Source organism: Bos taurus, chromosome 5 (assembly GCF_002263795.3).
Source record: "Bos taurus isolate L1 Dominette 01449 registration number 42190680 breed Hereford chromosome 5, ARS-UCD2.0, whole genome shotgun sequence".
NCBI classification, from domain to species: domain Eukaryota; kingdom Metazoa; phylum Chordata; class Mammalia; order Artiodactyla; family Bovidae; genus Bos; species Bos taurus.
The window spans coordinates 113,445,116-113,470,665 of NC_037332.1; the positions used below are offsets into that span (position 1 = coordinate 113,445,116).

The 25,550-nt window shown below is 46.8% G+C and overlaps 1 protein-coding gene across 3 annotated transcripts; it reads right to left on the reverse strand.

Annotated features, from left to right (window-relative positions):
• Positions 1-2,406: 2,406 nt before the first annotated feature.
• Positions 2,407-25,543, reverse strand: POLDIP3 (DNA polymerase delta interacting protein 3). 3 transcript variants are annotated; one of them, NM_001103183.1, is made up of 9 exons: positions 25,414-25,540; positions 12,998-13,388; positions 12,158-12,244; positions 11,093-11,188; positions 9,084-9,263; positions 8,419-8,496; positions 6,785-6,914; positions 5,646-5,712; positions 2,407-4,665 (listed from the first exon to the last, which is right to left on the reverse strand). In NM_001103183.1, exons 1-9 carry the CDS (start codon positions 25,470-25,472, stop codon positions 4,488-4,490), a joined length of 1,266 nt encoding a protein of 421 aa, NP_001096653.1. In that variant the 5' UTR covers positions 25,473-25,540; the 3' UTR covers positions 2,407-4,487. The 3 variants fall into 3 exon arrangements, with proteins under 3 accessions (NP_001096653.1, XP_005207445.1, XP_010804050.1); XM_005207388.5 differs by lacking the exon at positions 12,158-12,244 and having other exon boundaries at positions 2,408-4,665; positions 25,414-25,543; XM_010805748.4 differs by lacking the exons at positions 11,093-11,188; positions 12,158-12,244 and having other exon boundaries at positions 2,408-4,665; positions 25,414-25,543.
• Between the last annotated feature and the right edge of the window lie 7 nt (positions 25,544-25,550).

A 25,550-nucleotide genomic window follows, 5' to 3' on the forward strand; every position in this document is an offset into this window, starting at 1 on the left:
TTGAAGTTCAAATATTCCATCAATTGTTTCATGTTAATTGCTCATTGACACATTTTTAATGGTTGCTTTTAAATCCTTATCAGTAACTAACATCTCTGTCATCAGGGAGTTAACATCCATTGCCTTTTCTCCTTCAGGGTGAAATTTTCCTGATCTTTAGTATGACTGACTATTGACTGAAACATGGGCATTATTAAAGCTCTGTATCTTATTTAAATGTTACAGCACACCTCCTCTAATGGGCATGGAAAGAAACTGCTTCATTACTACCAGGTTATGGGTGGCAGTGAGCGCCATCATCCTAGACCCTCTGCTAATACCCTGGTTGGGAGGAGCTGTGGGGGGTGCCCATTTCTCCTCCTGTGGGCTTCACTGACATCAACTTAAAAGTCCCAGCTCCCTGTTTGGCCTTCTCTGACTCCATCCCTGCAGATTTGGGGGTGCCCCCAGTACAGCCTAGTGAAGGAGGATGCATATCTAGGACTCAACTTGGCATTTACTAGTGAAGGTGAGGCTGCAGTTTTTCCTGTGGTGTTTCACTAGTTTTTTCAGTCTTGTTAAGCTATCCCTTTTCAGGTCCTCACTTGGGTTTTTGGTTGGTTGTTGGTCTGCTTATTCAGCACCCAGCTTGGCATATATGAAGCAAAAAGGAAACCCAGGGAACTCAATGCCAGTCATTCATTGGGTCCCCAGCCAGTCTCTTTTCTTTCCACCTTCCAGTCTTATGTTTTATGTAAAATATACAAGGTTGTATTTAGTGGAAAGGATAGGAATAAAATACTTGCATTCCATCCTCCCATAAATGAATGTAAAATGGTGCAGCCACTGTGGAAATCAAAATGGTTGAGTCTTCAAAAAATTAAAAATAGAACTGCCACATGACCCAGCAATTCCTCTTCTGGGTATATACCCAAAGAGCTGAAAACAGAGTCGTTGAAGAGATTTTGTACATTCACGTTCATAGAATTATTCACACTCGCTAAAACATGGAAACCCAAGTGTCCAACAGATGGATAAGCAAAATACGGTATAGACACACAGCAGAGTATTATTTAGCCTTAAAAAGAAATGACACATGCTACAACATGGATGAACCTTGAGGACATTATGCTAAGTGAAAGTCAATTCAGTTCAGTTGCTCAGTCGTGTCTGACTCTTTGCAACCCCATGAATTGCAGCACGCTAGGCTTCCCTGTCCATCACCAGCTCCCAGAGCTTGCTCAAACTCATGTCCATCGAGTTGGTGATGCCATCCAACCATCTCATCCTCTGTCATCCCCTTCTCCTCCTGCCTTCAATCTTTCCCAGCATCCAGGTCTTTTCCAATTTCGCATCAGGAGGCCAAAGTATTGGAGTTTCAGCTTCAGCATCAATCCTTCCAATGAATATTCAGGACTGATTTCCTTTAGGATGGACTGGTTGGATCTCCTTGCAGTCCAAGGGACTCTCAAGAGTCTTCTTCAACACCACAGTTCAAAAGCATCAATTCTTCAGTGCTCAGCTTTCTTTATAGTTCAAGTCTCACATCTATACATGACTACTGGAGAAACCATAGCTTTGACTAGATGGAACTTTGTTGGCAAAGTAATGTCTCTGCTTTTTAATATGCTGTCTGGGTTTGTCATAGCTTTTCTTCCAAGGAGCAAGTGTCCTTTAAATTTCATAGCTGCAATCCAATCACCATCTGCAGTGACTTTGGAGCCCAAGAAAATAGTCAGAGAAAGACAAATATTGTATGAGTCCACCTATGCAAGTAGTTAAAATCATGAAGACAAAAAGCAGACTAGTAGTTGCCAGAGGCTTGGAGGGTGGAAGGAGAATGAGCTGGTGTTTAATGGAGAGTTTCAGCTCCGTAAGATGAAAAAGCTCTGGAGATGGATGGTAGTGATGGTAGTACAACTCTTGTGAATGTATTTAATACCAGAGTTACACTTAAGACAGTTAACATGATAAATTTTATGTATATTTTATCTATTTAATACCAGAGTTACACTTAAGACAGTTAACATGATAAATTTTATGTATATTTTATCACAAAATCAAAAAACCTACCAACTAACTTTTTTCTAGTATGCAGTTGATCTAAGAGGTAAATTTTACCCGTAAGTGTAACTTCAAGGCAGCGACTCCCCTGTTCCCTATGAATAGACCTATGTTCGAGTTGACCATGCTTATACTCGTGAGGCACTTTAGGCCCAGGAGGTACCGAGTTTCTGTGCTAGGTCCTTCCCAGACATTCATGCTCATATTCTCTCAACTGTGAAGACCAAAATTCAAAGAGTCCTGTGAGGAACTGTCTGAAGGTCATAGCTGGTGAGCAGCAAAGCAGAGGCAAATCTCTTGTTTTCTGGTGCCAAATTCCAAGAAGCCCCTTAACGTAATCTTTTAAGAAATGACAGCTCAAAAGTAGGAATAACAAACGTTTATTCAGAAATGGGTAAGTAACACATAGTCTCCTCCATCCCTTAATGCCTCTCCTTTTGGAAAAAAAAAAAGAGACAAGACGGGGAATGTAGGGGAGTGCGAGGTGGAGAGGGACACAAGGACTGGCCTACCACCTTCTCTTCTGTTTCCCACGATGACACCTGCCTGTAGAACGGGGGAGAACAGACTCTACCCTGCAGTGGACCACACAGCCACCCAGAGGACAAGGTCCAGAGGGCCGGTGGGAAGATAAAGGCATACAGGCAGGGTAGTTACCTTCCCTACTGAACGCAGAGTCCAAGCAGTGATCTGTCTCCAGACCTGAGAAGCCAGCTCCTAGTGTCTTATGGACACTCTCTGGGGTCAAGAAGGGGAAAGTGTAGGAGGAATGTCTTCTAGCTGATGAAGAGAACTCAGTTTGCACCCATTCAAAGAGGGAGAAGAGAACAAAAGCAGCCTTCTTCAAAGTACTGGAAAGTGGACCACCATCAGGCACATTCCCTGGACTTCCCAAGCCTGGGCAACCTCAGAGCTGGAGGACTGAGCTGAGTTCACACCTGGGTCCTTGCTGCTTGATCTAACTCTGTGGAAATTTGAGTTTCCAGGTTTTTCTTCGCTGGACTGGCCCCAAGTAGGTCATCAAAGACTCTGTCTCAGGTCCCCCCTACACTTTCTAGGCTTGTGCCTTTTACACTATTTACTTACAGAATCTTGCTCCCCAAGACTTGCCAGCTCTGCTAGGCTGGATTCCCTCTACAGTCCCAACAAACCAGCAAGAAACTGAGGATGAACACCCCTGGAGTAATGCTGTTCTGGTGTATTCAGGGCTTCCCCTTTGGTTCTAGAGTTGTGCCCCCAATGCCTGGAAGCACGCTGAGGGGACAACCTGTCCACTTGCCTGCAAAGGCTGCTCCGCTCTCTCAACTCCCTCCCCACCGCCCCCTGCTCCCCTCCCACCTCAGTCAAGGCAGGAAAATGCCCCTCTGGTCAGGATGGATGGATGGGTCACTCATAGTAGTGGAGACAGTGCCCTCTGGTGGCTGCTGAATATCTGCCACCTCTCAGCATCCCTGACTATTGCATGAACCTGAGGCCAGGGAAAAAACATCTTGGAGCAAGCCAACATCCCTATTCAAACAACCCCAAGGTCCTCAGTGTCATAGAACAGGAGGCAGACCCTTTGAAAACCCAACTAGCAGAGAGCTGGCATTTGTACCAAAACCAAGTGTGATGAGTGCTAGGCTGGGTGAGAAATGGGGGGGCTAACAAGGCAGCCCTGCCCAGCAGTGACACTCAGAAGGCCAAGAGAGCTGGGCTGGGCCACTCGGCACAACTCAGGGGAAGGGGAAATGTAAGCTTGAGAATTTATTCTGGGTTGACTGAGACAGTAGGGTCCCCCAAACCAAGAGCTAGGGTACACTCTTCCTGGCAGAGCAGTAGCCTCACCCTGCCCTTACCACAGGGCTCTCTCCAGAAAGCACTGGTCTGGAGCCAACTGCGGGGAGAGGACAAGGAGCCCGTGACTTGATCCCCACCTAGGCCATCTCCACTGACCAGGAGAGTGAGTGGCAGAGCTTTTGAGCTGATGTGGTTCCTATTAGGATGGCAGGGGCTTCCATTCCCTACTTTGTTTGAAAAGTTTTAAAAAGAGAAAGGGGAGTCAAACCCTCACCCTGAAGAAAGCAGTATCCTTCAAATAGCCCCTGCCCCGAGTTCTATGGGGCCACAAGAAGGCCACTCAGAGAATTTAGGGCACCATTTTCAGATTTTAAAAAATCTATTTGGGGCTGAGTTTAGGGAGAAACACTCTGAACAACACAAGTCTACCCTGGTGATGAGGTGGAGAGAGAAGAAACGCACTACAGGAAATGTGAGCACATAGAAGAGCACAGGCAGAACACAACACAGAAAGGCGGCTGCCGTCCAGCGAGGAGGCTTTCTACCCCCGGTGACTCTTCCTGCACGCGGGGGCCCCCAGCCAACGGCCCATTGGTCACAACTTTCGTTTAAGGAAACAGAGCCACCCTCCTCCGCCCCCGCTTCTGGCTGTCTCGCTCCCCCGCTCAAAGTTTGATTTTGAATTCTGTGGGCTGTGTGGTCACAGAGGCCCCCGATGACTTGAAAAGCGCCTTCAGGATGGTGTCAGGATCTACTTCGGCTGGAGGGTTGGATGAGGGGGCAGAATTCACTCTGCGAGGCAGCTCACTCTCCTTTTTCACTGAGGGGCTATCACTCAGCCGTCTGTAGAGAGCAGAGAAGAGTCAAAATCTTCGTCAGGTTCCCCTTCAGTGGAGAAGGGTCCCACCATTAGCTGGAGATCTGTTATAAGCTAGGCACCAAACATAATGCTTTCCGTACCCTTTTACCCTATTTCTTATAGCAAACCTACCATTCTTTAAATTTGCTAAGAAAGTTGAGATGCAGCCTGCTAAGATCTGGGTTTTTTTTTTTAAGTTTAAGCCTCAAGGATAGCCAAACACACATCAGCTTATCACACATTTTGAGAAGCCCAGTAGATTTAACTGGGTCTAGCTCAGTGGTTCCCAAATCCACTAGGTCATAAAACCCACATTTTTCAGAATACAACTTAATCCTGGAACACAGTTTAAGAAACTCATCTAAATCACACAATTCAATATCCAGGATTCAAACTGCAGTCTTTCTAAATTTCAAAGTCTATTACAGGCCTGCCCCTCACTACACCCATGTTGGCAAGCCTAATATTCTCCCTGGGTCTCTGTCTCCTCCTCAAAAGGACCTCCTTTTACATATCAATCTAGACATTTTCTGCATCTCAGGCTTCAAAAAGTCCTCAGTCCTGGGCCAGGCATGTACACTGGGTGTGTAACAAAATAAGGCGGAGCACCCAGCACAATCCCCATCAGAGTCAATCATGAGGAGGGGGGTTTTCTGCTCATCTGAAGATGCACACCCAATCATGCAAACAGAGACACAACCAGCCTGCTCTCCACTTTCTAAATTATAAGGCAGGGAATGAAGTTAAGTTAGCCCCTGTGGGGTCAATCTCCTGTAGAAATGATATAACAACCCACTCTGTACAAATTTAAGCCTCCTAGTCGGCTGGCTGCTCTCAGAGCAGAGGAAATGGAATGGAGCTGTGATGCAAGCATGTGTCTCCTCAGAACAGAGAGATGATCATGCCCAGTAAGCGAGCAGAAAAGCCCCACATGGTCCCCAGCACCTCTGCCTTTGGAACTTACAGCAGGATGGGCTGGTCTGAGGTGATAACGTTCCCATTCATGTGGAGGTTGCACTTCATTGGTTGCCCTGAAAAACCAAGAAAGAAAAAGCTCTGTCATGAGCCCTCAGCTCCTCATGGAAGGACAGGGACTGCCACTTTTGTTATCAGGAGTCAAAGCACCCACCGCTGGCAGCTCTGGCTTCACAGCTAAGGCTGGGGCTGTCAGGTGTCAGCAAAGCCCAGAGACTATGAGGGTTATGAGGTCCATGAAACTTCGGTAATGACAGTGTCAAGAAGCAAACTGGCAACAGACCCTGCTTTGTGCAGGAGGAGATCAGAATCAAAGTAAGGGAGAAAGTACACACAGCATGTAACAACCCAGACTGGTTGTGAAGCAAGTAGAAAGGGGAAATGCTTATGGTACAAAATTAAGTGAAAAAAAATTTGAAAGCGTATGTTCAGATTTCTACTTTGTCCATGAAAGATTAACCTTACAAGTACCAGACTCCCACTTTGCATTTTATGTAGTAAGTATAACAATAACAGCACAAAAAAAGGGGAAAGTGGGAATAGAGCCTTATTGGAGTAACATTTCTAAATTTCATTGTGGCTACATTAATATTAATGTGAAATAGACTCTGATAACCTACAATATATACTATAAATCCTTGAGCAACTATTAAGAAAAGAAAGTGACTCAAAAAATATAGTGGAAAAAATCATTAAAGGAACTAAAATGCTACACTAAAAAATACTTATACAATGCAAAAAGGCCACATAAAATGTATGTAAATGGATTAAATAATACAATCAAAAGGCAAAGGCTGCGATAACCAACAAGGGATCTACTGCATAGTATAGCACAGGGAACTATTCTCAGTATTTTGTAATGACCTTTAAGGGATAAGAATCTGAAAAAGAAGATATATATAACTGAATCACTGTGCTGTATATCTGAAACTAACACAACATTGTAAATCAACCACACTTCAATTGAAAACAAAACATCACTGCTTATTCTTAGTACACAGGAAGCCCTGGAGAGTTTAAAGCACTAGGTAGATGTCTACCCACTCGTCCCAGAGGAGGGCTTCCCCCGAAGGCCTGCTGTGAGCGGCGAGGAGCATCGAGGTGAGGAGGCTGCTTTCTCTGACTTACCATCCAGACACCGGTTGTTGTACTTCTTATACGCGGTGATGGCATCGTCCTTTTTTACAAACACCACCTCTGCTACCCCAGGATGGACCAGCCGAGCACGCTTCAGGGCTCCACAAACACAAAAAAGCTCCTATGAAAAGCAAGAGGGCTTGGGTTGGGAAAGAATTTCAGGTTGTTGTTCTCCCTGCCTGCAATTCACACATTTCAGACAGGGCTCTGGGTTGACAGGTGGCTTCACTCTGATTGAACATGCCAAGCAGCCAAGATTTCAGGAAGGCTCCATGTCAGGTAGTATTCCTGGGACATCCAGAAGCCTCAATCTGGGGCCAGATGGACGAGTTGTGCTGGGCCTTGTGATCCCTATGACTCCAAGTCACCCCCAAAGTCCTCCTGCCTCAGTGCCCACTTCCTCAACAAGGGTAATAGTTATGGAATATGGTATTTCTGTCAAGAGTGCTGTGTCATGAAAATGGATGGACATGTAGGACTCCAGTGGATGTCCACATGGATGGACAAAGAGTGGTTAATATATCACCCGGGAATCAGAAACAAAATTCTGCAGTTCAATGCAGGGTGACCAATTATCCTGGTTGGCAAGATTGAGGGGTTTCAACTGAAACCATTTTCAAGGCAGTGCTTTGTACACGTGTCGTCATCATCCTTTACTCCCATCCCTCACTTCTCAGATGAAGAGACTGAAGTCAGAGAGGGAACACAGTATGGACACAGACTGCAAAGGCTAACTAACAACCACACCATTTCTTCACCTGCAACTGCCTTCACAAGGTTGTAATGAGGACAAAGGGAAGATCTGTGAAAACGTCGTTGAAAAGATTTCCAACAATAAAAGGGAAAATGGTACATATCAAAACCAAGACACAAAACTGAATACTAAGTGTGATCCTAATTTTATTATTATTGTTTTTAAAGATCTACTTTAGGCCATGCTGTGCAGTATGTGGGATCTTAGTTCTCCAAGCAGGGATTGAACCCAGGCCCCAGCAGTGAAAATGCCGAGTCCTAACCACTGGCCACCAGGGAATTCCTCTGGCTCTGGTTTACAGGCTATGAGGAAAAAGGGTTAACATATCTGGCCTGCCTGTTCTCCTTTGGAAGTCCTGCTTCCAAAGTTGACCCTTAGCTCACGTTTGGGATCTTGGATTCTGGGAGGGCGCTCATCACCATAACTGGTAAGAGTGGCAACTTGCAACTAAATTGTGCCAACAATGTGCTTCCTGCCAAACACTTGATTTCCTTCTGTGTCTGGAATTTTGGTATGTGGCAGGCAGACGGTGCATATGTGATTAGTCCCTGAGAAAAACTCTGGGGACTGAGTCTCTAATGAGCTTCCCTGGTCTTTACAACTGACTGCTGGGGGAGTAAGTGCATCCTGTGTGACTCCCCTAGGAGAGGACTCCAGAAGTTTGAGTCTGCTATCCTCTAGCTTTTCCTCCACAAGTTGTCTCCCTCTGCTGATTTTGCTTTGCATCCTGTAATGCATCTCAGCCTGGACACAACTCTATGCTAAGCCCTGTGAGTCCTCTTAGACAATCAGCTAACCTGGGGGTGGTCTTGGGGACCCTTGGAACAGAAGTGGCTTGAGATCTGAAATTCTGGCAGGCCACAGTACTCACAACAATGTCCTCCTCGGTGACTCGAGGGTGCAGATTATTCACGGTCATCTTGGTGCCTTCCAAAGGGCTGAGGACAGGCTGCCACAGATAGAAGAACGTTACCAGAAGTTACCAGAGAACAAAACGTTACCAGACAACAGCTGTGCTCAAACGGCAGAACTCATTTCAGCAAACGACCAGGAAGGCCCAGAGGAAACCTCTATGGAGAGTTTCCTACCACAGCTGGGCCCCTCTAATCATGTCCCAGTCAACTTATGCTAAGGAATGGAACTTCTCATGTTTCCCAAATATTCCAGGCCCTTCCAGGCCTGAACCTCTGCACAGAATGCCACTCGTGTTTCAAGAACCATCCGGCTCAAATGGCACTTTCTCCTTAAAGCCTTCCTGTATCCCCGGTGGAATGAGAGGCTCTTTCATCGGTGCTCCTGGCAGCCCTGTGCTGTGGCAGACACAGTGCTCTATCTGCAGCTCTGTTTCCCTACTGGCTTGCCTGTGGGCTCTCTGAGGGCGGGGTCTACTGGATCTTGGTTTGCTCATTTGTAAGACAGAGGTGGCAACACCTACCTCCCAGAGGCACTATGAGGACCCAACGAGATGCACACTGCCCACCCAGCTCAGGTTAACTCTTGACTAGTGTGAACACTTCTCCTTCGCCTTCACCTTACCTCTGCAGGCGGCAGCTCTTTGGGGGGCTCCTCCTTGTTCACCAACGTCCGGGACATGTTGGTCAAGGCTTTTGTCCGAACAGAGGAGGAGAGAGCAGGAGCAGTGTACGCATCATTCTGAACCACTTTGGTGAGAGGAAGGGCCTTGGACATGGACAGCTTGGAACTGCTCACCCCGGCCTAAACAAAGAGGCAGACAGCAATCTGAGAAGCCAGGGACCCAGATACCCTAGGTGACTGACGACCCCCAATCTCAAGGCCTCCTACCTCCCCAGTTCCATTACTGATCTAAAGCCAGAAAGATACCAGCTGCCAGGGAAGGGACAGGAGGAGAAAAAAGTAGACTGCACACGTGCTCACAGAAGCCACGTTCCAATGTAGGGAGCCCTTGGCAAGAAGCATCCAGGCAGTTCCCGAACAGAAGCCACAGCTCAGTCATACCATTTAGATTTGATAAAAACCTACAATATGGAGTTAGAGTCCAAAAGCTTGGAGTCAAGTTCATTCCCAGATATGCTTCTATCACCATGGGCTGGCTGGGACTAGGAAGTTACTCTGAAGAAGGCCCAGACCCCCGCTTTTTGGTACCTGTTCTAGTCATATAGAGGAACCACAAGTAGCTCACCTTTGCAGCTCCCAGATGGTCAGGTGCAGGCTAGCAGAGTCAGCACGTGCAAATCAGCAGAAACCGTTCCCTCCCTCCCTCCCCTGCTACCCTTAACTGGGGAAGTGATCCTTTAGAAATATAAACCAGCGAAGTGCCTGGTTTTAATGTATCTGGAGAAAAAAAATGTGTGAGGCAGAAGCGGTTAGTGGTCTTGCTGACTGAGGACAGTCTACCAGGCATTGATTCATGGAGAAAGGAGGAATGCAGCGGCCAGAGAGACAGATGATGGAACAGAGTTAATTCACCAGCTTCTCCCAACCCAGGTGACTCAGTGTGGATCCCACACTTCTCAAGCTGTTTCCCGAGTTTCAAGAGCCAGCAGAGTGCAGTGGTTAAAATGTGGCCTGGGAGCCAGATTGCTGAGGCTTAAATCCTAGATCCACTACTTACAAGCTGAGCAGATTTATTTAACCTCTCTGTGTCTAACTCCTAGTCCATATAATAGGGGTAGTAACAGTACCCATCTCACAGGGTGGGGAGAGAGGGAACTCATTTTTAAGTAAGTTAATATAAACAGATTTTTCCAATTAGGGTTAGCCACTAACTAACAGTTAGCTGACAGCCGCCCTGGTAACAGACACAAACACTCTAATGACTAGAAAGGCTCAGCCCCTTTGTAACAAACTGGCATCATTCAGCTTCACATTTCAAAGTTAAGAGCTTCAAGGGTAACCAAGAAATTGGTCCACATATTCAGTGCAGTGACTAAAACTGAGTCTTTGGGTGGCTGAAGACCAAATAAAGGCATGGGTACCCATGTCTTTAGCGTGGGTACCCTCTCGCCTCCTATGTGTGATTTGGTTCCATGCACTGAGCCAAGCAGTGCAGAGCTCCCTGATGTTCCCAGATATACCGCTTTCTTTCCTTCTCTGCATGGCAGAACATCCATCAAACTTTCCCTCCACGCAGGCGGCACCTGGTGGAGCTTTCAGGAAAGGTTCAGTTTATTCTTGCTAACACATCAACCAATGGAATCCAGACTCAAGGATGGGGCCAGAGCTGATGACCACGGAAGGAAGGGAACCAGCAGAATGTCCTGCCCTAAAGGAAATAAAATGTGATTCTGTCCTGTGGGATCACTCACATTTCCCCTGAAGTCTCCAAACACAGCAGTTGGGAACTAAAGTCTGCACTTCACTGTCTGTTGGATCTTGAACAAGTCCGCTGACATGCTAAGCCTCAGTATTTATAAAAACCAGGGGCTGGATTAGTTCCGGTTCTAATAATCTTAGGACCCAAATAAGGAAATATCTCTGAATTGAAAGATCCTACTCTCCACCACATCTCCCATGCACCTGATCAGACACACACAGAGTGTTAAGAAGAATGTAAGATGACATACCATGTGGTGGAGAAAGCTGCCTGAGGCTGCAAATTTCATCTGTTTAGTAGGAATGGGAGCTATAACATCGTCATCATCATCCAGGTCGTATAAATTCTGAAAATAAAAAAATACATGCTAATGTAGCATGCAGGCTCTCAGCAGACATTTGGAATAAGGACAGCAGGGAGATGAGAGCTGGAGTAATTAAGCAAGGCGTAGGGAGAAGTATGTACATGTGGAGTGCCTGGGCAAACTGGCCTGGGTGACTGGGGCTCAGTTCTGGCAGGCTCCCTGCCCGTAAGAGCCAAATGAAAAAGCTGTGAAATTTCAGGTACATCAGAAGTACCTTTCTACAAGTGGGCAATATCTATTAAGGATCCCTAAAATGCCTGTTTATATCCTTTGGCTTAGAAAGTCTGTGCCGGGTAATCTGGTCTATAGAAATAAACTCAAACTGTAGAAAGAGCTTTATCCTCCAAGATGTTCATAGAAGGATGTCTAACAGTGAAAATTACAGGAAAATGGTTGAAGTCAACTAAATGTCTACTCAATGGATCAAGCAGTTATTAAAATGTTTACAGTAAATGTGAACCACAGAAAAATGCTTGAGTTATAAAGTGAAAACAGAACAATATGAAACTGGATAATAGCATAATCACAACTACAGCTTTGCATTAAATAAATAATAATCTCTCTCACATATACACACACACAAACAAGAAAAACACAGGAAGAATTCAGGGCAGAATTTCAACAGGGGCTCACTATGGAGAGCCATAGTATAAGAACTACCCCCATCCCCCCCAATCTTTCTGTTTTGCTAATTTTCTATAGTAAGCACACACTACTTTTACTTTAAAAAAATAAAAAGATTTTCAACATGCCTCTCTGCTTCTATGCATTCAAGAAATTTCTTCTCAAAACTCATAAACTGCAAAGTGTCAACCTCCAACTCTTCAAATTGGAACCCTGGGCCAGGCCTCAGTTAATCCACTTGGAAGATCACATCAAAACACACACTTGTGGGCAGTCTCTCTCTCTCTCTCTCTCTCTCACACACACACACACACACACACACTCCACCTGTTTGGCCTGGTGGTTATTGACGACATTGATCCTCATTCCAGCAGGATGAGCATGAATTGGTGCCATGGCCTTCTGCTGTGGAACCTAGAAACACCCAGTGGTCATAATTCATCCCACTTGGCCTACATGCGTTCTCTACAAGTAGGGGATAAATGAACTTTAATATGGTGGGCATTCAGTTTTGGTCTGTAGTAAAAGGTCCTACAGAGTGCCTCATTCGCAAAGCAGGAAAGCGACAGGAAGACTCATCATCCCAGAGATCATGTAACAATGTACCTGCAGGGCTCAATGAACCTGGCTTAATAAATGTTCACTGCTTCAGTAGTTCCTATTACCAAAGTTGCTGTGAAGATTAAATGATACTGTTTCTATTCCCTTTGGGGCAGTGGCTCTGCAGGTGGCCAGGACTCTGCACTAAGAGCCAGGTCTGACAGGGCTTCTATCCTGATGCGTCCACTGACCAGCTGTGTAACTGTGCACAAAGATTCACATCTTTGAGACTTAGATTCTCCTTTGATAAACTGTGGTAATAACTGGGGTTGCATGAGGAATAAATATTCAGTGTCTGCACACAGCACTAGCTCAACTAGTCTGTCCTCTCCTCTCTTCCCTCTACCACTATTTCACCTGGAAAGTCACTTAATTTCTCTGGACAAATCCCCACCACCACCCCACCCATTTTCTTTTACACAAAACTGAGATGATATCTTGCCTCCACATATAGTTACTCTTCAAACAGTTGGGGGGACTGTCATTTTGCTTAAACACACCTGGTCTCTGCCTGATTCCACAGTTGTTACTGGTTTCGAGGAGTTTTTGGCAGGAGTCTCAACCTACCTGGATGGTTTTAGTGAGCTTCAGAGCAGGGGTCACTGTCCCAATGGGTGGGCTCATGAAGGCAGCAGGGGAATTCCGCTTCAAGCTGATTTTCTCCCGGGCATCAGCAACCTGGTGGGGCTTCTGGGGCACTGTGCTCTGCTGCTTGCGCGAGTTCAGCATCTCTCTGGCATCCTGCACTTTCCCTTTGATCCGGAACCGAGCATCTTTCTGCAAAAGCTTTTCCCGGGCATCCTTGACTCCCAGCTTGAGGCGGGCATCTGAGAGGCCAATTTTCTGCCGGGCATCAAACCTCTGCTGGAAGGTGGCTGTGCGTGCTGGCTGGCTAAGAAGGCTCTGTTGGATCCCAACACGCGATCGGACACCTCCCACTCCTGGTCTGGCATTGAGCCTGCAAATAAAAACTGCAATATTAAGAAGATCTGGATATCAACAGTAGCCTGTGGTAGTAGTAGAGTCGTGGTAATACTGGGAACAAAGGAGGTCCTGGAGAAACCAGAAAGCTGCTTCCTCTTAGAGGAAACAATTCAGTCTATACAGAGACTTCTTTCACAGTTTTATGCCTTTTAAGTCTGCATGGTAAACAAAGGGAGGAGGGCCTGGTGGTTTCTATCATTAGGCAAGACTGCTTTGCACCCCAGACCAGGTGTTTTGAGACACTATCATGGATAATAACCTCTAAACAATACCAAATGAAATAAGAATATTTCCCAGATATCGTAAACCCACACAGCGAAAGACTAACTTTAGTTTCCAAAATTCTTTCATTCCTTGTTCTCCATCAGCCCTCTCAACACCCTGTGAAGCAAGCAGTATTATGCCCATTTTACAGTGGAAGACACAGGCTTAGAGAGGTTCAATGATCAACAAAGGGCGCCCAGCTGGCCTATGACAGTCTCATGTCTCCAGGGCAGGTAGACACCCCCAATGGGCTGGGACCAAGAAAGTCAACACATGGGTCTGTCTCGGAGTCTGAGGTCTAATAAAAACATAAAGACTTGGAAGAAAAGAAAAATAACCACTGCCTGAACTGTTTCTATTCATAACACTGTGACTTCAAATGTGTAGGATTTTTCCACATGCCAACAAATTCTCCAACTCTCGAGATACAAACTGGGTGTCTGACAGCCCAATTTTGACACTACCTACCTAGAGCTGGCACAGACTCCACTGGTTAAAGGCTCAGTCCCACAAAACTGCCCTCACTTCAGAGAACAATTTCAAGTCCTAGGCTTCCTGTTCATTTGACAAAGGTTATAAAATGGAGCGTTCACAGAACCCTCCCCTGAAGTTAGATAATTTGCTAGGGTAGCTCACAGGACTCTGGAAAACACTTTACTTATTATTACCAATTTATTACAAACGATACAACTCAAGAACAGCCAAATAGAAGAGATGTATAAGGCACTGTATGGAGAAAGGGTATGGTAACACCACCCTCCTGGCACATGGATATGTTCATCAACCCAAAATTTCTTCAAACTCAACTGTATAAGGGTGACTATGGAGGTTCTATTACCTAGCATAATTGATTAAATCACTGGCCACAGATGATAATCGCTTAATCTCTAGATCCTCTTTTCTCCCTGGAGGTCCAGGGCAGAGAGTGGGGGTGGAGTTGCAAGTTTCAACAAGCTAAGCAGGCCTCCATCTTTCTGGAGGCCAGCCTCTGTCCTGAAGCAATCCAGGGGCCCACTGAGAGCTGCCTCATTAGAACAAAAGATGCTCCTAACGCCCTTACCACTCAGGAAATTCCAAGGGTTTTAGAAACTGTATGCCAGGGACAAAGACCAAATATATATTTATTACACTCTGACACAACAAAAACATGAAGTTCAGAAACTTAAAATTGGAAAGGAACAAAACTCCATTAAATAAGCCCCATTCTCTTCTGGGGCTCCTTTGTTGGCTCTTCAATGACTTTAGAGTAAACAGAAGAGCCCTTCAAGTACAATCCTTAAAGTCCTCCAGGGGGTCTGCGGGCTTCTGCTTCACCCCACCTGCCCACACCACCACAAGCCTCCAGCCACACATACACTCCTCCTGTGGCAGGTGCCCTGCCTGGGGACACAGACTCCCAAAGCAACATCTCCTTCTTGGGAAACCTTCTCTGATCCTTCCAAGACAGCCCTCCTTTGTGCCTATTATCACGACTGTTTGTGTTGTTCTTTTCTTTCCCCACCTTGGACTGGGAGGGAAGGGGCAGATGGGGATCACTCCTGTTTCAGAGCCCCGTGCTTTGTAAATGTTGCTCAGACCTGGCTCAGTATCAGAAACATCTAAGGAGCTTCTTAAAAATACAGCTCTCTCTTTAAAAAAATAAAGGCAAGAAAGAAAACAAAAAGATACAGCTCTCCAAACCCTACTCCAGAGCTACTGAGTCCAAAATTTGTGTAAAGGCCTGGGCATATGCATTTTTCACTCCACAGGTGATCCTGGAGGATAGCAGTGCTGAGACTCTCTGGCCTGGAGTTTAAGGCAAAACTGCTGAATAAACAAGTTCCTGCATCATGTCCCACATCACAGCCCAAGCCTCCCAGGAGGCATTCTTCATCACCGGCAAGCCTCTGGGTTCTCCTACTGCCTCATGCTTCCTCAGCTGGAAGCTGGAGCGAGACTTTCTCAGCTCTTCTGCTAAGAGCAGAAGCACACCCAAAGGTGAGTCTTCCTAGCACCAGTAAAAGAAAATCTGGACCTTCATCTTGTTATCCAAGCACAGCGGAAAAATACCTGCTGCTTCTAACAGGCCAGAGCCAGACCTAAAGCAGTGATGCACAGTACCATTTTACTTTGAAAATCGACAAATTACTTTAGGATTTAAGTACTTTCCAGTGGGTTTACACAAAAAACAGGTGGGAGAGTGGAAGGGGTCATTTACAGAATCGATCAGATTAGGCTGAAGGTGGGTGGGACTGCTTGTGCATCCCTGCTCTGTTTTCCCATGTAGTCTCTGGGAGACTGAGGTGCTAGAAAAAGCAAGGCCCAAAGGAATGAGGTGTTTAGGGAGACCAGTAAGCACCGTCAGGGAGAGGGAAACAGCTGTGTGCAGCAGGAGCATCTATTCGTCCCTGAACTGGGCTACCCTAGGCTTTGTAGCCTGTGAAGCCATGGGAAATAGTGAGGCTATGCTCTGTGGTAAGCACAGAAAACTGTAGCTACAGAGGGGCCCTTGGTATTTATGGAGAAACTCTGTAACAAAGCCCTGTCCCCAGGACCAAATGGCAGGTAAGGCCTCCACTGAGATTTGTTTGGTGTTTTTTAAAATGCTTTCAACTCCCTGTATCTGTTGATGATGCCCATCAAAGAAAAGCAACAGGTTGTCGGTTCAGACCAGGGTCTACTACTGAAAGTCTACTCATAAAACGTGGGAAAAAGATTTGGATCAACATTTACATGCACATCCAGATGAAACCCGAGTTAGTGGAAAGCATTCCAGATGAAATTCCTCACTCGTCAAGCACTGGAACCCTCTGAAGGCAGAGGCCTTGGGTACCAAAAGGAGCACAGTGAGGAACGGGATGCCAAACTATGGGGTGGGGTGGAGCAGATGGGACATACAGATCAACAAATAATCAGCATGTTCCCACTCTAGGAGAGGAAGGGCCAAGGTCTGTGGGCTATGGGCAGCCTTCCAAGATTTCTGGAAAGAGTAGTGTCAAAGGACATCCTCAGTTCAGTTCAGTCGCTCAGTTGTGTCCAACTCTTTGCGACCCCGTGAATCGCAGCACGCCAGGCTTCCCTGTCCGTCACCAACTCCTGGAGTTCACCGAAACTCATGTCCATTGAGTCCATGATGCCATCCAGCCATCTCATCCTCTGGCGTCCCCTTCTCCTCCTGCCCCCAGCCCCTCCCAGCATCAGTCTTTTCCAATTGAGTCAACTCTTCACATGAGGTGGCCAAAGTACTGGAGTTTCAGCTTTAGCATCAGTCCTTCCAAAGAACACCCAGGACTGATCTCCTTTAGGATGGACTGGTTGGATCTCCTTGCAGACCAAGGGACTCTCAAGAGTCTTCTCTAACACCACAGTTCAAAAGCATCAATTCTTTGGCGCTCAGCTTTCTTCACAGTCCAACTCTCACATCCATACATGACCACTGGAAAAACCATAGCCTTGACTAGACGGACCTTTTCCAAATATGGAAAGGACCCCCAACAGCCCACAGCTTGCAGCTTCTTTGCTCTTGGAGCCCTCAAAACACTGGACAAAGCTTCTATCAAAGCACTTACCATGCAGCATCACAAAGATTTTTACAAGCCTGCATCTCCCACATGACTAAGAGCTTCTGAGGGTAGATCCTGTGTCTCCTCCTCCACATCAATAATGCCCCAGGGGAACGACAAAGGCTCTAAGAGCTCTGTCAGGGATCCACAGGGCTTCTATCTTATCTTCTCCTTTTAGGCTCACCATCTCTGAGATTACCTGCCATCAGGTCCACCTTATAGGGGAGAAACCAAATCAAAGAGCACAGTCTTTCCAATAACAGATTTCAAGCTTCCCTCTTTCCTACTCCAAGCCTCAGGGGAGTTAAGATGGGAGAAAGGATGGCTGCCCTGGAAGGGCTTCTCCTAGAGAAGACTGCCTCTGCAAAGGCAGTCCTCAACTGTGCCCTAGGATCCTGGCCACCAATTGCTCTCCCAGCTGAGAGAGGGCACCCACAGAGCCATGGCACAGGGGCCCCTCTGGTCCTTACCCAAAAAGTGGACCCACAAGGGTCTTGTTGAACTGCAGGCACTTCAGGAAAGGCCTTCTAGAAGAGAAAGCAGCTGGTCTCTGACTGAGTGGACATTACAAAGGGAACCAAGCTACATAAACGCTGACAACGAAGGCATCACTGATGACCAGGTCCACCACACAGGAGGGGTCAGACACATCCACATACAAATGTGAGCAGGTCCTGAATGAAGATCTCCTATCTTCATCTGTCTTCTCTCATCACCAGGGTACCCCTACCACAGGCTCCTGATATTTATAACTATAGGAGGTGCGGTGATCTTATCATGTAATACACCATGATCTTCAGTTCAGTTCAGTTGCTCAGTCACGTCCCACTCTGCGACCGCATAGACTGCAGCACGCCAGGCCTTCCTGTCCATCACCAGCTCCTGGAGCTTGCTCAAACTCAGGTCCATCAAGTTGGTGATGCCATCCAACCATCTCACCCTCTGCTGTCCCCTTCTCCTCCTGCCTTCAATCTTTCCCAGCATCAGGGTCTTTTTCTTTTCTTTTTTTTTTCATCAGGGTCTTTTTCAATGAGTCAGTTCTTTCCATCAGGTGGCCAAATGATCTTACCACACCATAAAACTGGGCAAATCTAGACCCCGTGGCATAAATTATGCTTTCAAAAAATCTAGTTACCCAATTTCACCAATCAATTAAACATTACTACCAAAAAAAAGAAACAAAGGAAAAGAAAAAGCTGTTGAAAGCAACTATTTTGAATAATTAAAGAAACAATGAGATTCTTGAAAACAAAATTCATATCCCTGGACAAAAGATGAGGAAAGGGGCAGATTCAAAGTTTTCTGGTTCATTCCAACTGGGTCTGAACAGTAAACCTTTGCAGTAGGAGGAGCAAGGGAGATTAGGTCTCTGCAACCTTAATTTACTCATATTCCTTAACAATTTCCCTTCTCTGATAAACTGTAATGGCTGTTTGAAATGTCAGTACTGAGAATTCACAGGAGTTTGTGCTTGATAAGCAATGTCTACCATGGCCAAATAAGGGGCAACTGGCTACTACGGTTTATGAAAAGATTTTACAATGGAAGCACTCTCAACGAATCGTTTTGAGCACTTAACTGCAGATCCATAAACTTTGCCTCACCTCCTTTAACCCTCACAACTCTGAGAATTAGATTATCCACATTTTATAGATGGGGAAACAAATTCAAGGAGAATAACTATTTCAAATTATAGAGCTATAATGTGATTTGAGCTTTAAAAACAACAGAATGGGAAAGACTAGGGATCTCTTCAAGAAAATCAGACATACCAAAGGAACATTTCATGCAAAGATGACCTCAATAAAGGACAGAAATGGTATGGACCTAACAGAAGCAGAAGATATTAAGAAGAGATGGCAAGAATACACAGAAGAACCGTACAAAAAAGATCTTTACGACCCAGATAATCACGATGGTGTGATCACTGACCTAGAGCCAGACATCCTGGAATGTGAAGTCCAGTGGGCCTTAGAAAGCATCACTACGAACAAAGCTAGTGGAGGTGATGGAATTCCAGTTGAGCTATTCCAAATCCTGAAAGATGATACTGTGAAAGTGCTGCACTCAATATGCCAGCAAATTTGGAAAACTCAGCAGTGGCCACAGAACTGGAAAAGGTCAGTTTTCATTCCAATCCCAAAGAAAGGCAATGCCAAAGAATGCTCAAACTACCACACAATTGCACTCATCTCACACGCTAGTAAAGTAATGCTCAAAATTCTCCAAGCCAGGCTTCAGCAATATGTGAACCATGAACTTCCTGATGTTCAAGCTGGTTTTAGAAAAGGCAGAGGAACCAGAGATCAAATTGCCAACATCTGATGGATCATAGAAAAAGCAAGAGAGTTCCAGGAAAAACATCTATTTCTGCTTTATTGACTATGCCAAAGCCTTTGACTGTGTGGATCACAATAAACTGTGGAAAATTCTGAAAGAGATGGAAATACCAGACCACCTGACCTGCCTCTTGAGAAATCTGTATGCAGGTCAGGAAGTAACAGTTAGAACTGGACATGGAACAACAGACTGGTTCCAAATAGGAAAAGGAGTTCGTCAAGGCTGTATATTGTCACCCTGTTTATTTAATTTACATGCAGAGTACATCATGAGAAATGCTGGACTGGAAGAAACACAAACTGGAATCAAGATTGCCGGGAGAAATCTCAATAACCTCAGATATGCAGATGACACCACCCTTATGGCAGAAAGTGAAGAGGAACTCAAAAGCCTCTTGAAGAAAGTGAAAGTGGAGAATGAAAAAGTTGGCTTAAAGCTCAACATTCAGAAAACGAAGATCATGGCATCCGGTCCCACCACTTCATGGGAAACAGATGGGGAAACAGTGTCAGACTTTCTTTTCCTGGGCTCCAAAATCACTACAGATGGTGACTGCAGCCATGAAATTAAAAGACACTTACTCCTTGGAAGGAAAGTTATGACCAACCTAGATAGTACATTCAAAAGCAGAGACATTACTTTGCCAACAAAGGTTCGTCTAGTCAAGGCTATGGTTTTTCCTGTGGTCACGTATGGATGTGAGAGTTGGACTGTGAAGAAGGCTGAGCACCGAAGAATTGATGCTTTTGAAGTGTGGTGTTGGAGAAGACTCTTGAGAGTCCCTTGGACTGCAAGGAGATCCAACCAGTCCATTCTGAAGGAGATCAGCCCTGGGATTTCTTTGGAAGGGATGATGCTAAAGCTGAAACTCCAGTACTTTGGCCACCTCATGCGAAGAGTTGACTCATTGGAAAAGACTCTGATGCTGGGAGGGACTGGGGACAAGAGGAGAATGGGGACGACAGAGGATGAGATGGCTAGATGGCATCACTGACTCGATGGACGTGAGTCTGAGTGAACTCTGGGAGTTGGTGATGGACAGGGAGGCCTGGCGTGCTGCGATTCATGGGGTCGCAAGGAGTCGGACACGACAGAGCGACTGATCTGATACCTAATTAAGGGTTTCTCTGGTGGCTCAGTCGGTAAAGAATCCACCTACAACCCAGGGGATCCCTGGGTCCCCTGGAAAAGGAAATGGCAACCCACTCCAGTATTCTTGCCTGGGAAATCCAATGGACAGAGGAGCCTGGTGGGCTACAGTCCATGGGGTCCCAAGAATTGGACACAACTTAGCAACAAAACCACCACCACCACCACCACACCTAGTTAAAATACCAATAAATCAAGCATGGGTCAAAAACAACGAACAAGACTAGAAAAGTTAAGGAAGGGTGAATACTGTCCTCAAACTAAGAAAAAAAATGAGAACACCAGTTACATCCAGGGACAGAGTGCACCCTCTAGTGACCAGAGGGTGAACACACACACACTAAGGATGGTGGGCTCACCAGAGACCCATACACCATACTCCTTGTCTGGCAAGAAATGCCACCATGATGGCCCATGCTGCTATTTTTATCTACTTGAAGAGCACAAAAGGTAAATTTTCAGGAGGGAGGTGATACAGTTGTGGATGTAGGAGCCTAAATAAGCTACTTTCCCTCAATTACATATATTCGGTTCCCTGGTTACATCACTTCTCAACTCCTTTCATGAGCAGCTTTAGGGGGGTTTCAGTGTTCAGGATTTTTCTAATCACTGCTCCTCTCCCTGCGTGAGAAGACAGCTATTCATCCCAGCAGGCAGCGGTACTGCTTATATGGCAGGCATTAGTCATCAGGAACTTTTCAAGTAAACGTTCCTGCTAGGAGCAGGTCTCTAAAACATTGAGCCAATTCTGTTCCCCTCCTGGCTCCAATAACTGCTAAGGACTCCCTAAAAAAAGTGCAACCCCTCAGTGGAACCCCCAGTCTGTCTCCCACAGACTGCAGCCTCCCTTCCCACTGCAGACTATCTGATGTTCCTGAACACATTCTGGGTTTTTGGCCCCAGTAAACATTTGGGAGGGAGAGAGAGGAGTGTTTTTACTGCCCTGCCTCATGATACCTGTAACAGTGCAACTGTGCACTGCTTCCAGGCGCTCACCAGGTACTCTACCAGGTCCTAGGAAGAGCAGTATGGGCAAGAGAGCAGACACTTACTGGAGCCTAAGCCCTCTCCCCCAGCACCCCTCCTCCACTGGAACCTGGCAGACACATGATCAGGGAAGGTCTGTCTGGGGCTAAGAATGCCTCACCCTCTTGGATCTGCCTGTGGAGGGCACAGTGGCCCCTGGCTCTGGACAGATGTCCAGTCCAAAGGATATGGAGGGACCCTGAATTGTTCAAAGTGGATTTTAACCCATGGGGTCTCTGGGTTAGAATGTGTGTGTTGAGGTCATCTTAGAAAATAGAGTTTAGTTCTAACAATTACTGAGGGTTAATTCTGAACTATGTGCTTTAGAGACACAAGGAAAAACAAGACAGGATCCCCTTACCTTTGTGCCGATGTTTCATTTTAAATTATAGTTCTTCTCTTCCAAGCTAATGTAACAACTCATTTCCCTCCTCTTTGTTTTAGGTCTAATTTCTTTTACCTTATTTCAATAGGAAACCAGCAGAGAGTATGGGAGCAGAGCCCTGGTTTCAACTGGAAAATTCCCTAACCTCCTCTCCCCACAGCTCCAAGGATTCTCCATATTTGTATCTAGCTCAGAGCCACTCACCTCCAGCACACTCTAGGCCCAACTTCCCCACTAAGACTGCCGGTCATCATCTACCTGCATGGAAGCAGTGACAGCTATCCTCTGACAGTTGAACTAAGCAAACCAAAGAGGAGGGTGACTTGACTAACCAATTACATCCAAAGGAAGAAACTGACAAGAGAGGCAGGCCCACACTGCAGCTGGTGCCCAGTGCTACCTGAGGAGACTCATCTGTGGGTCTTGAACAACTGAAACCAATAGAGACATGCTGTGTTGGGGGAAGGACAGCACCTCACCACAGCCTGGATGAAGTATCATAAAATAATTCCCCACTTTCTTGAATCTCATGTTAATCAAAGAACTTTCTGATGATTAATTGAGGGCCAAATAATAATGATGGTAATGACACCTTTCTTGACTTACACAGTACAATGAAGACAAAACAGAATAGCTGTTCTAAAGAACAAAGCACATTCCACGACTTTTGAGAAGGGGTTATTTACACTTGCAGAGGCTCAGTCCTTTGCTATTTCCTTTAAGAAAAGAAGTTTTCTGAGATGGTCATAGGCTCTTCCTAAATTATTAAGCACAAAGTTGTCTCTGTGACATCCCTATACTACACCAAGGTGCCAGTAAAGAGATTTCTTCTAAGAAGCAAGTAGAACAGTATTTATTTACTGTAGGAAATACCATCTGTTCAGACCTTTCACAGTTCTTGACAAGAACCCTAACCCCCTCACCCCCGATCTAGTTTTTCTCTGTTGGCTGTGCGAGCACAATGGAGTTTCCAGTAGGTTTAATCCAAACCCAGCATGTGGTCCAGTTTCTTTCACACTGTCTCTTTGCCTGCATTTCCCCCAATTCAATTTTTACAAAATAGCAACACAATATTCTCACACTGAAGACTGGATATTACTTCTTTCCTTAAAAGCCTTCATTAACAATAATGATGAGAGCTAACATCTACTGGGCACTTAGTACCCACTAGATGCTTTCTGAGGTACTTTAGATACATTAATTCATTTAGTCCTGACAATACCCAGTAAATATTACCCACGTTTTACAGATAAAAAAGAGAGGCATGGCATGGTTAAGTAAGTTTCATATGGCAAGTGGGATTGAAACTTGGCAGTCTGACTCTAGGACCCCAATGCTTACTTATTATGTCCCCTAAAGGAGGGATTTGGGCTTCTATTCCTTTAAAGCCATCTACTGAACACTTACTATCTGGTACAGTTTAAAACATACACTCTTACATCCTCATATTTAATCTTCTCAACCACCTACCTGGAACCATTATTACAAACGAGCAAAATGCCTAAATCAGAGGTCATCAGGCCACAAAAGCACAGAACCCCACAATGGGGCCCGCCAAGGGACCAGGTCTGCCTGGCTGCAGTCTCTGCTCTTGTGGTGGATCCACACATCCTCCCTTCCCTGCAGTCCCATTCAAGGCCCAACACAAGACACTGCACACATCAACATCAACCGCAGGTACAGACTGCCTGCAGTCGGGAACTAAGGGAGTGCCTGCAGGAAGCCCAGGTAGTGGGAAGCTGGCTGCCCCAGCAACTGTTCAGCAACTCTGTGAAACCTGGATGGGCTCAGACGTGACCAGAGGACCCAGTACCAATTCCCCGCCAGTTACTAGAGGGTAGACCTGAAAGAGGGCTTCCCAGGTGGCGCAGTGGTAAAGAACCTGCTGGCTGATGCAGAAGCCACAAGAAATGCTAGTTCGATCCCTGGGTGGGGAAGAACCCCTGGAGGAGGAAGTAGCAACACAAACCAATATTCTTGCCTGGAAAATCCCATGGACCAGAGGAGCCTGGCCGGCTACAGTCCTGTGGGGTCGCCAAGAATCGCACACGACTGAGCACACAACACAACCACAACAAAGATAGAGAAAATTAACGCTGCGTGCCCATTATGAACCAGAAACCTCGTGAAGGGCTGGCTGGGGAATGAGGCGGGGGCGGGAGCAGTTGTGGCGGATCTGTGTGTACAGGTTGAGGGTGAGGGATACTTTTCACACAGTGAAAAGAATCCATCTTCGAGCCACCACACAAGGCAGTATTAATAAACATCTGCCGAGTGAACGACTGCGGGAGAAAACAACATCCTTCTTTACAGCCTGGCTTCTCCGCAAGGACATGTGAACTAATCTAACGTGTGCTAGAAAACCACTGGCCCAGGTTTCCCATCTCTTTCACACAGATGAACTGGAGCCCCTATAGAGTCTGGAAATGACTACCAATATTTTGAGGGTCCAGAGGAAGTTTGGGTCACGGAACGGCAAACCAGCTCCGCGACTCTTCACCCCGACACAGAACAGGGGTTCTCTGCGAGTCATCAAGAAACGGCCGGCCTGCCGCCCCGTCCCGCCAGTTTGTCTCGCCCAAGCCTGAGGCCAACTCTCAGAGCGCGCCCGGCCCCGCTCTGAGCTCTCCTCGGCCGCGGGCAAATTCCACCTCAAGCCCCTCATTTGGAAAACATTAATAGCTGGCTGACAGGACCGCGCACCGGCGGCAAAGCGCCCCCGAGAGCCTGAAACGCCTCACAAAGGGCCGCGAGTGTGAAGAGCGGGGAACCGGGAGAAGGATTGGGAAATTTTAAAGGGCTGACTTTGGGTCGCGGTTTCGGCAGGAACAGACCCGGAGAGTCTTAGCAAGTCACTTCCCCGAGAAATTCCAGGCGTCCTAACTCGAAGGCCGCGCTGAGACCTCGGCGCCGCGCCCGTCTCCTCAGAGGAGGAGGGGCTGCGCCGGGGAGACCCTCCGGACGCCAGGCGGGCCGCGGGGCAGCGAGTCCCGTCCGCGCCCGCAGCTCCGCCCCCGGCGGGCCGCTCGCACAAGCCCAGCAGGCCTGCCCCTTCCTCGGCGCCAGCCGCACCAGCCTCCTCCGGCCAGCCGGAGCGACGGCGCCCACAGCCAGTGGGCGGCCGGGCGACCTGGCCCGCGGCGGCGGCGGCGGCCGGGCCAATGAGGAGCGCGGCTGAGGGAGGGGGCGGGCGCAGACTGGCCCTCCGCGTCGCTCCCGGGCCGCTCCCCTCTCCGCCCCAAGCCCCGCTAGGACGAGGACCCTGAAACCCGAAGGGAGAAAAGGCCACTCACCGCCCCTTCGATGCAGCTCCTCGCTTTCGGATGAGCTCGTCCAGAGAGATGTCGGCCATCTTGCACCGCCGAACGAGCCGAGAGCAGCTTAGGTTCCCTCAGCCTCCGAGCCCGCCCCTAAGGTCGCTGTGGAGCGA

What these genes read in the sequence shown, in the direction of transcription:
- POLDIP3 (NM_001103183.1), bottom strand. Translation starts at nt 25,472, where the DNA reads ATGGCCGACATCTCTCTGGACGAGCTCATCCGAAAGCGAGGAGCTGCA. An exon ending in AGCTCACTAAAACCATCCAG is followed by an intron (nt 12,245 to 12,997) that starts GTAGGTTGAGAC and finishes GGGTGTTTCTAG; the next exon opens with GTTCCACAGCAGAAGGCCAT. An exon ending in TCAGACCAGCCCATCCTGCT is followed by an intron (nt 4,666 to 5,645) that starts GTAAGTTCCAAA and finishes TGCTCTCTACAG; the next exon opens with ACGGCTGAGTGATAGCCCCT.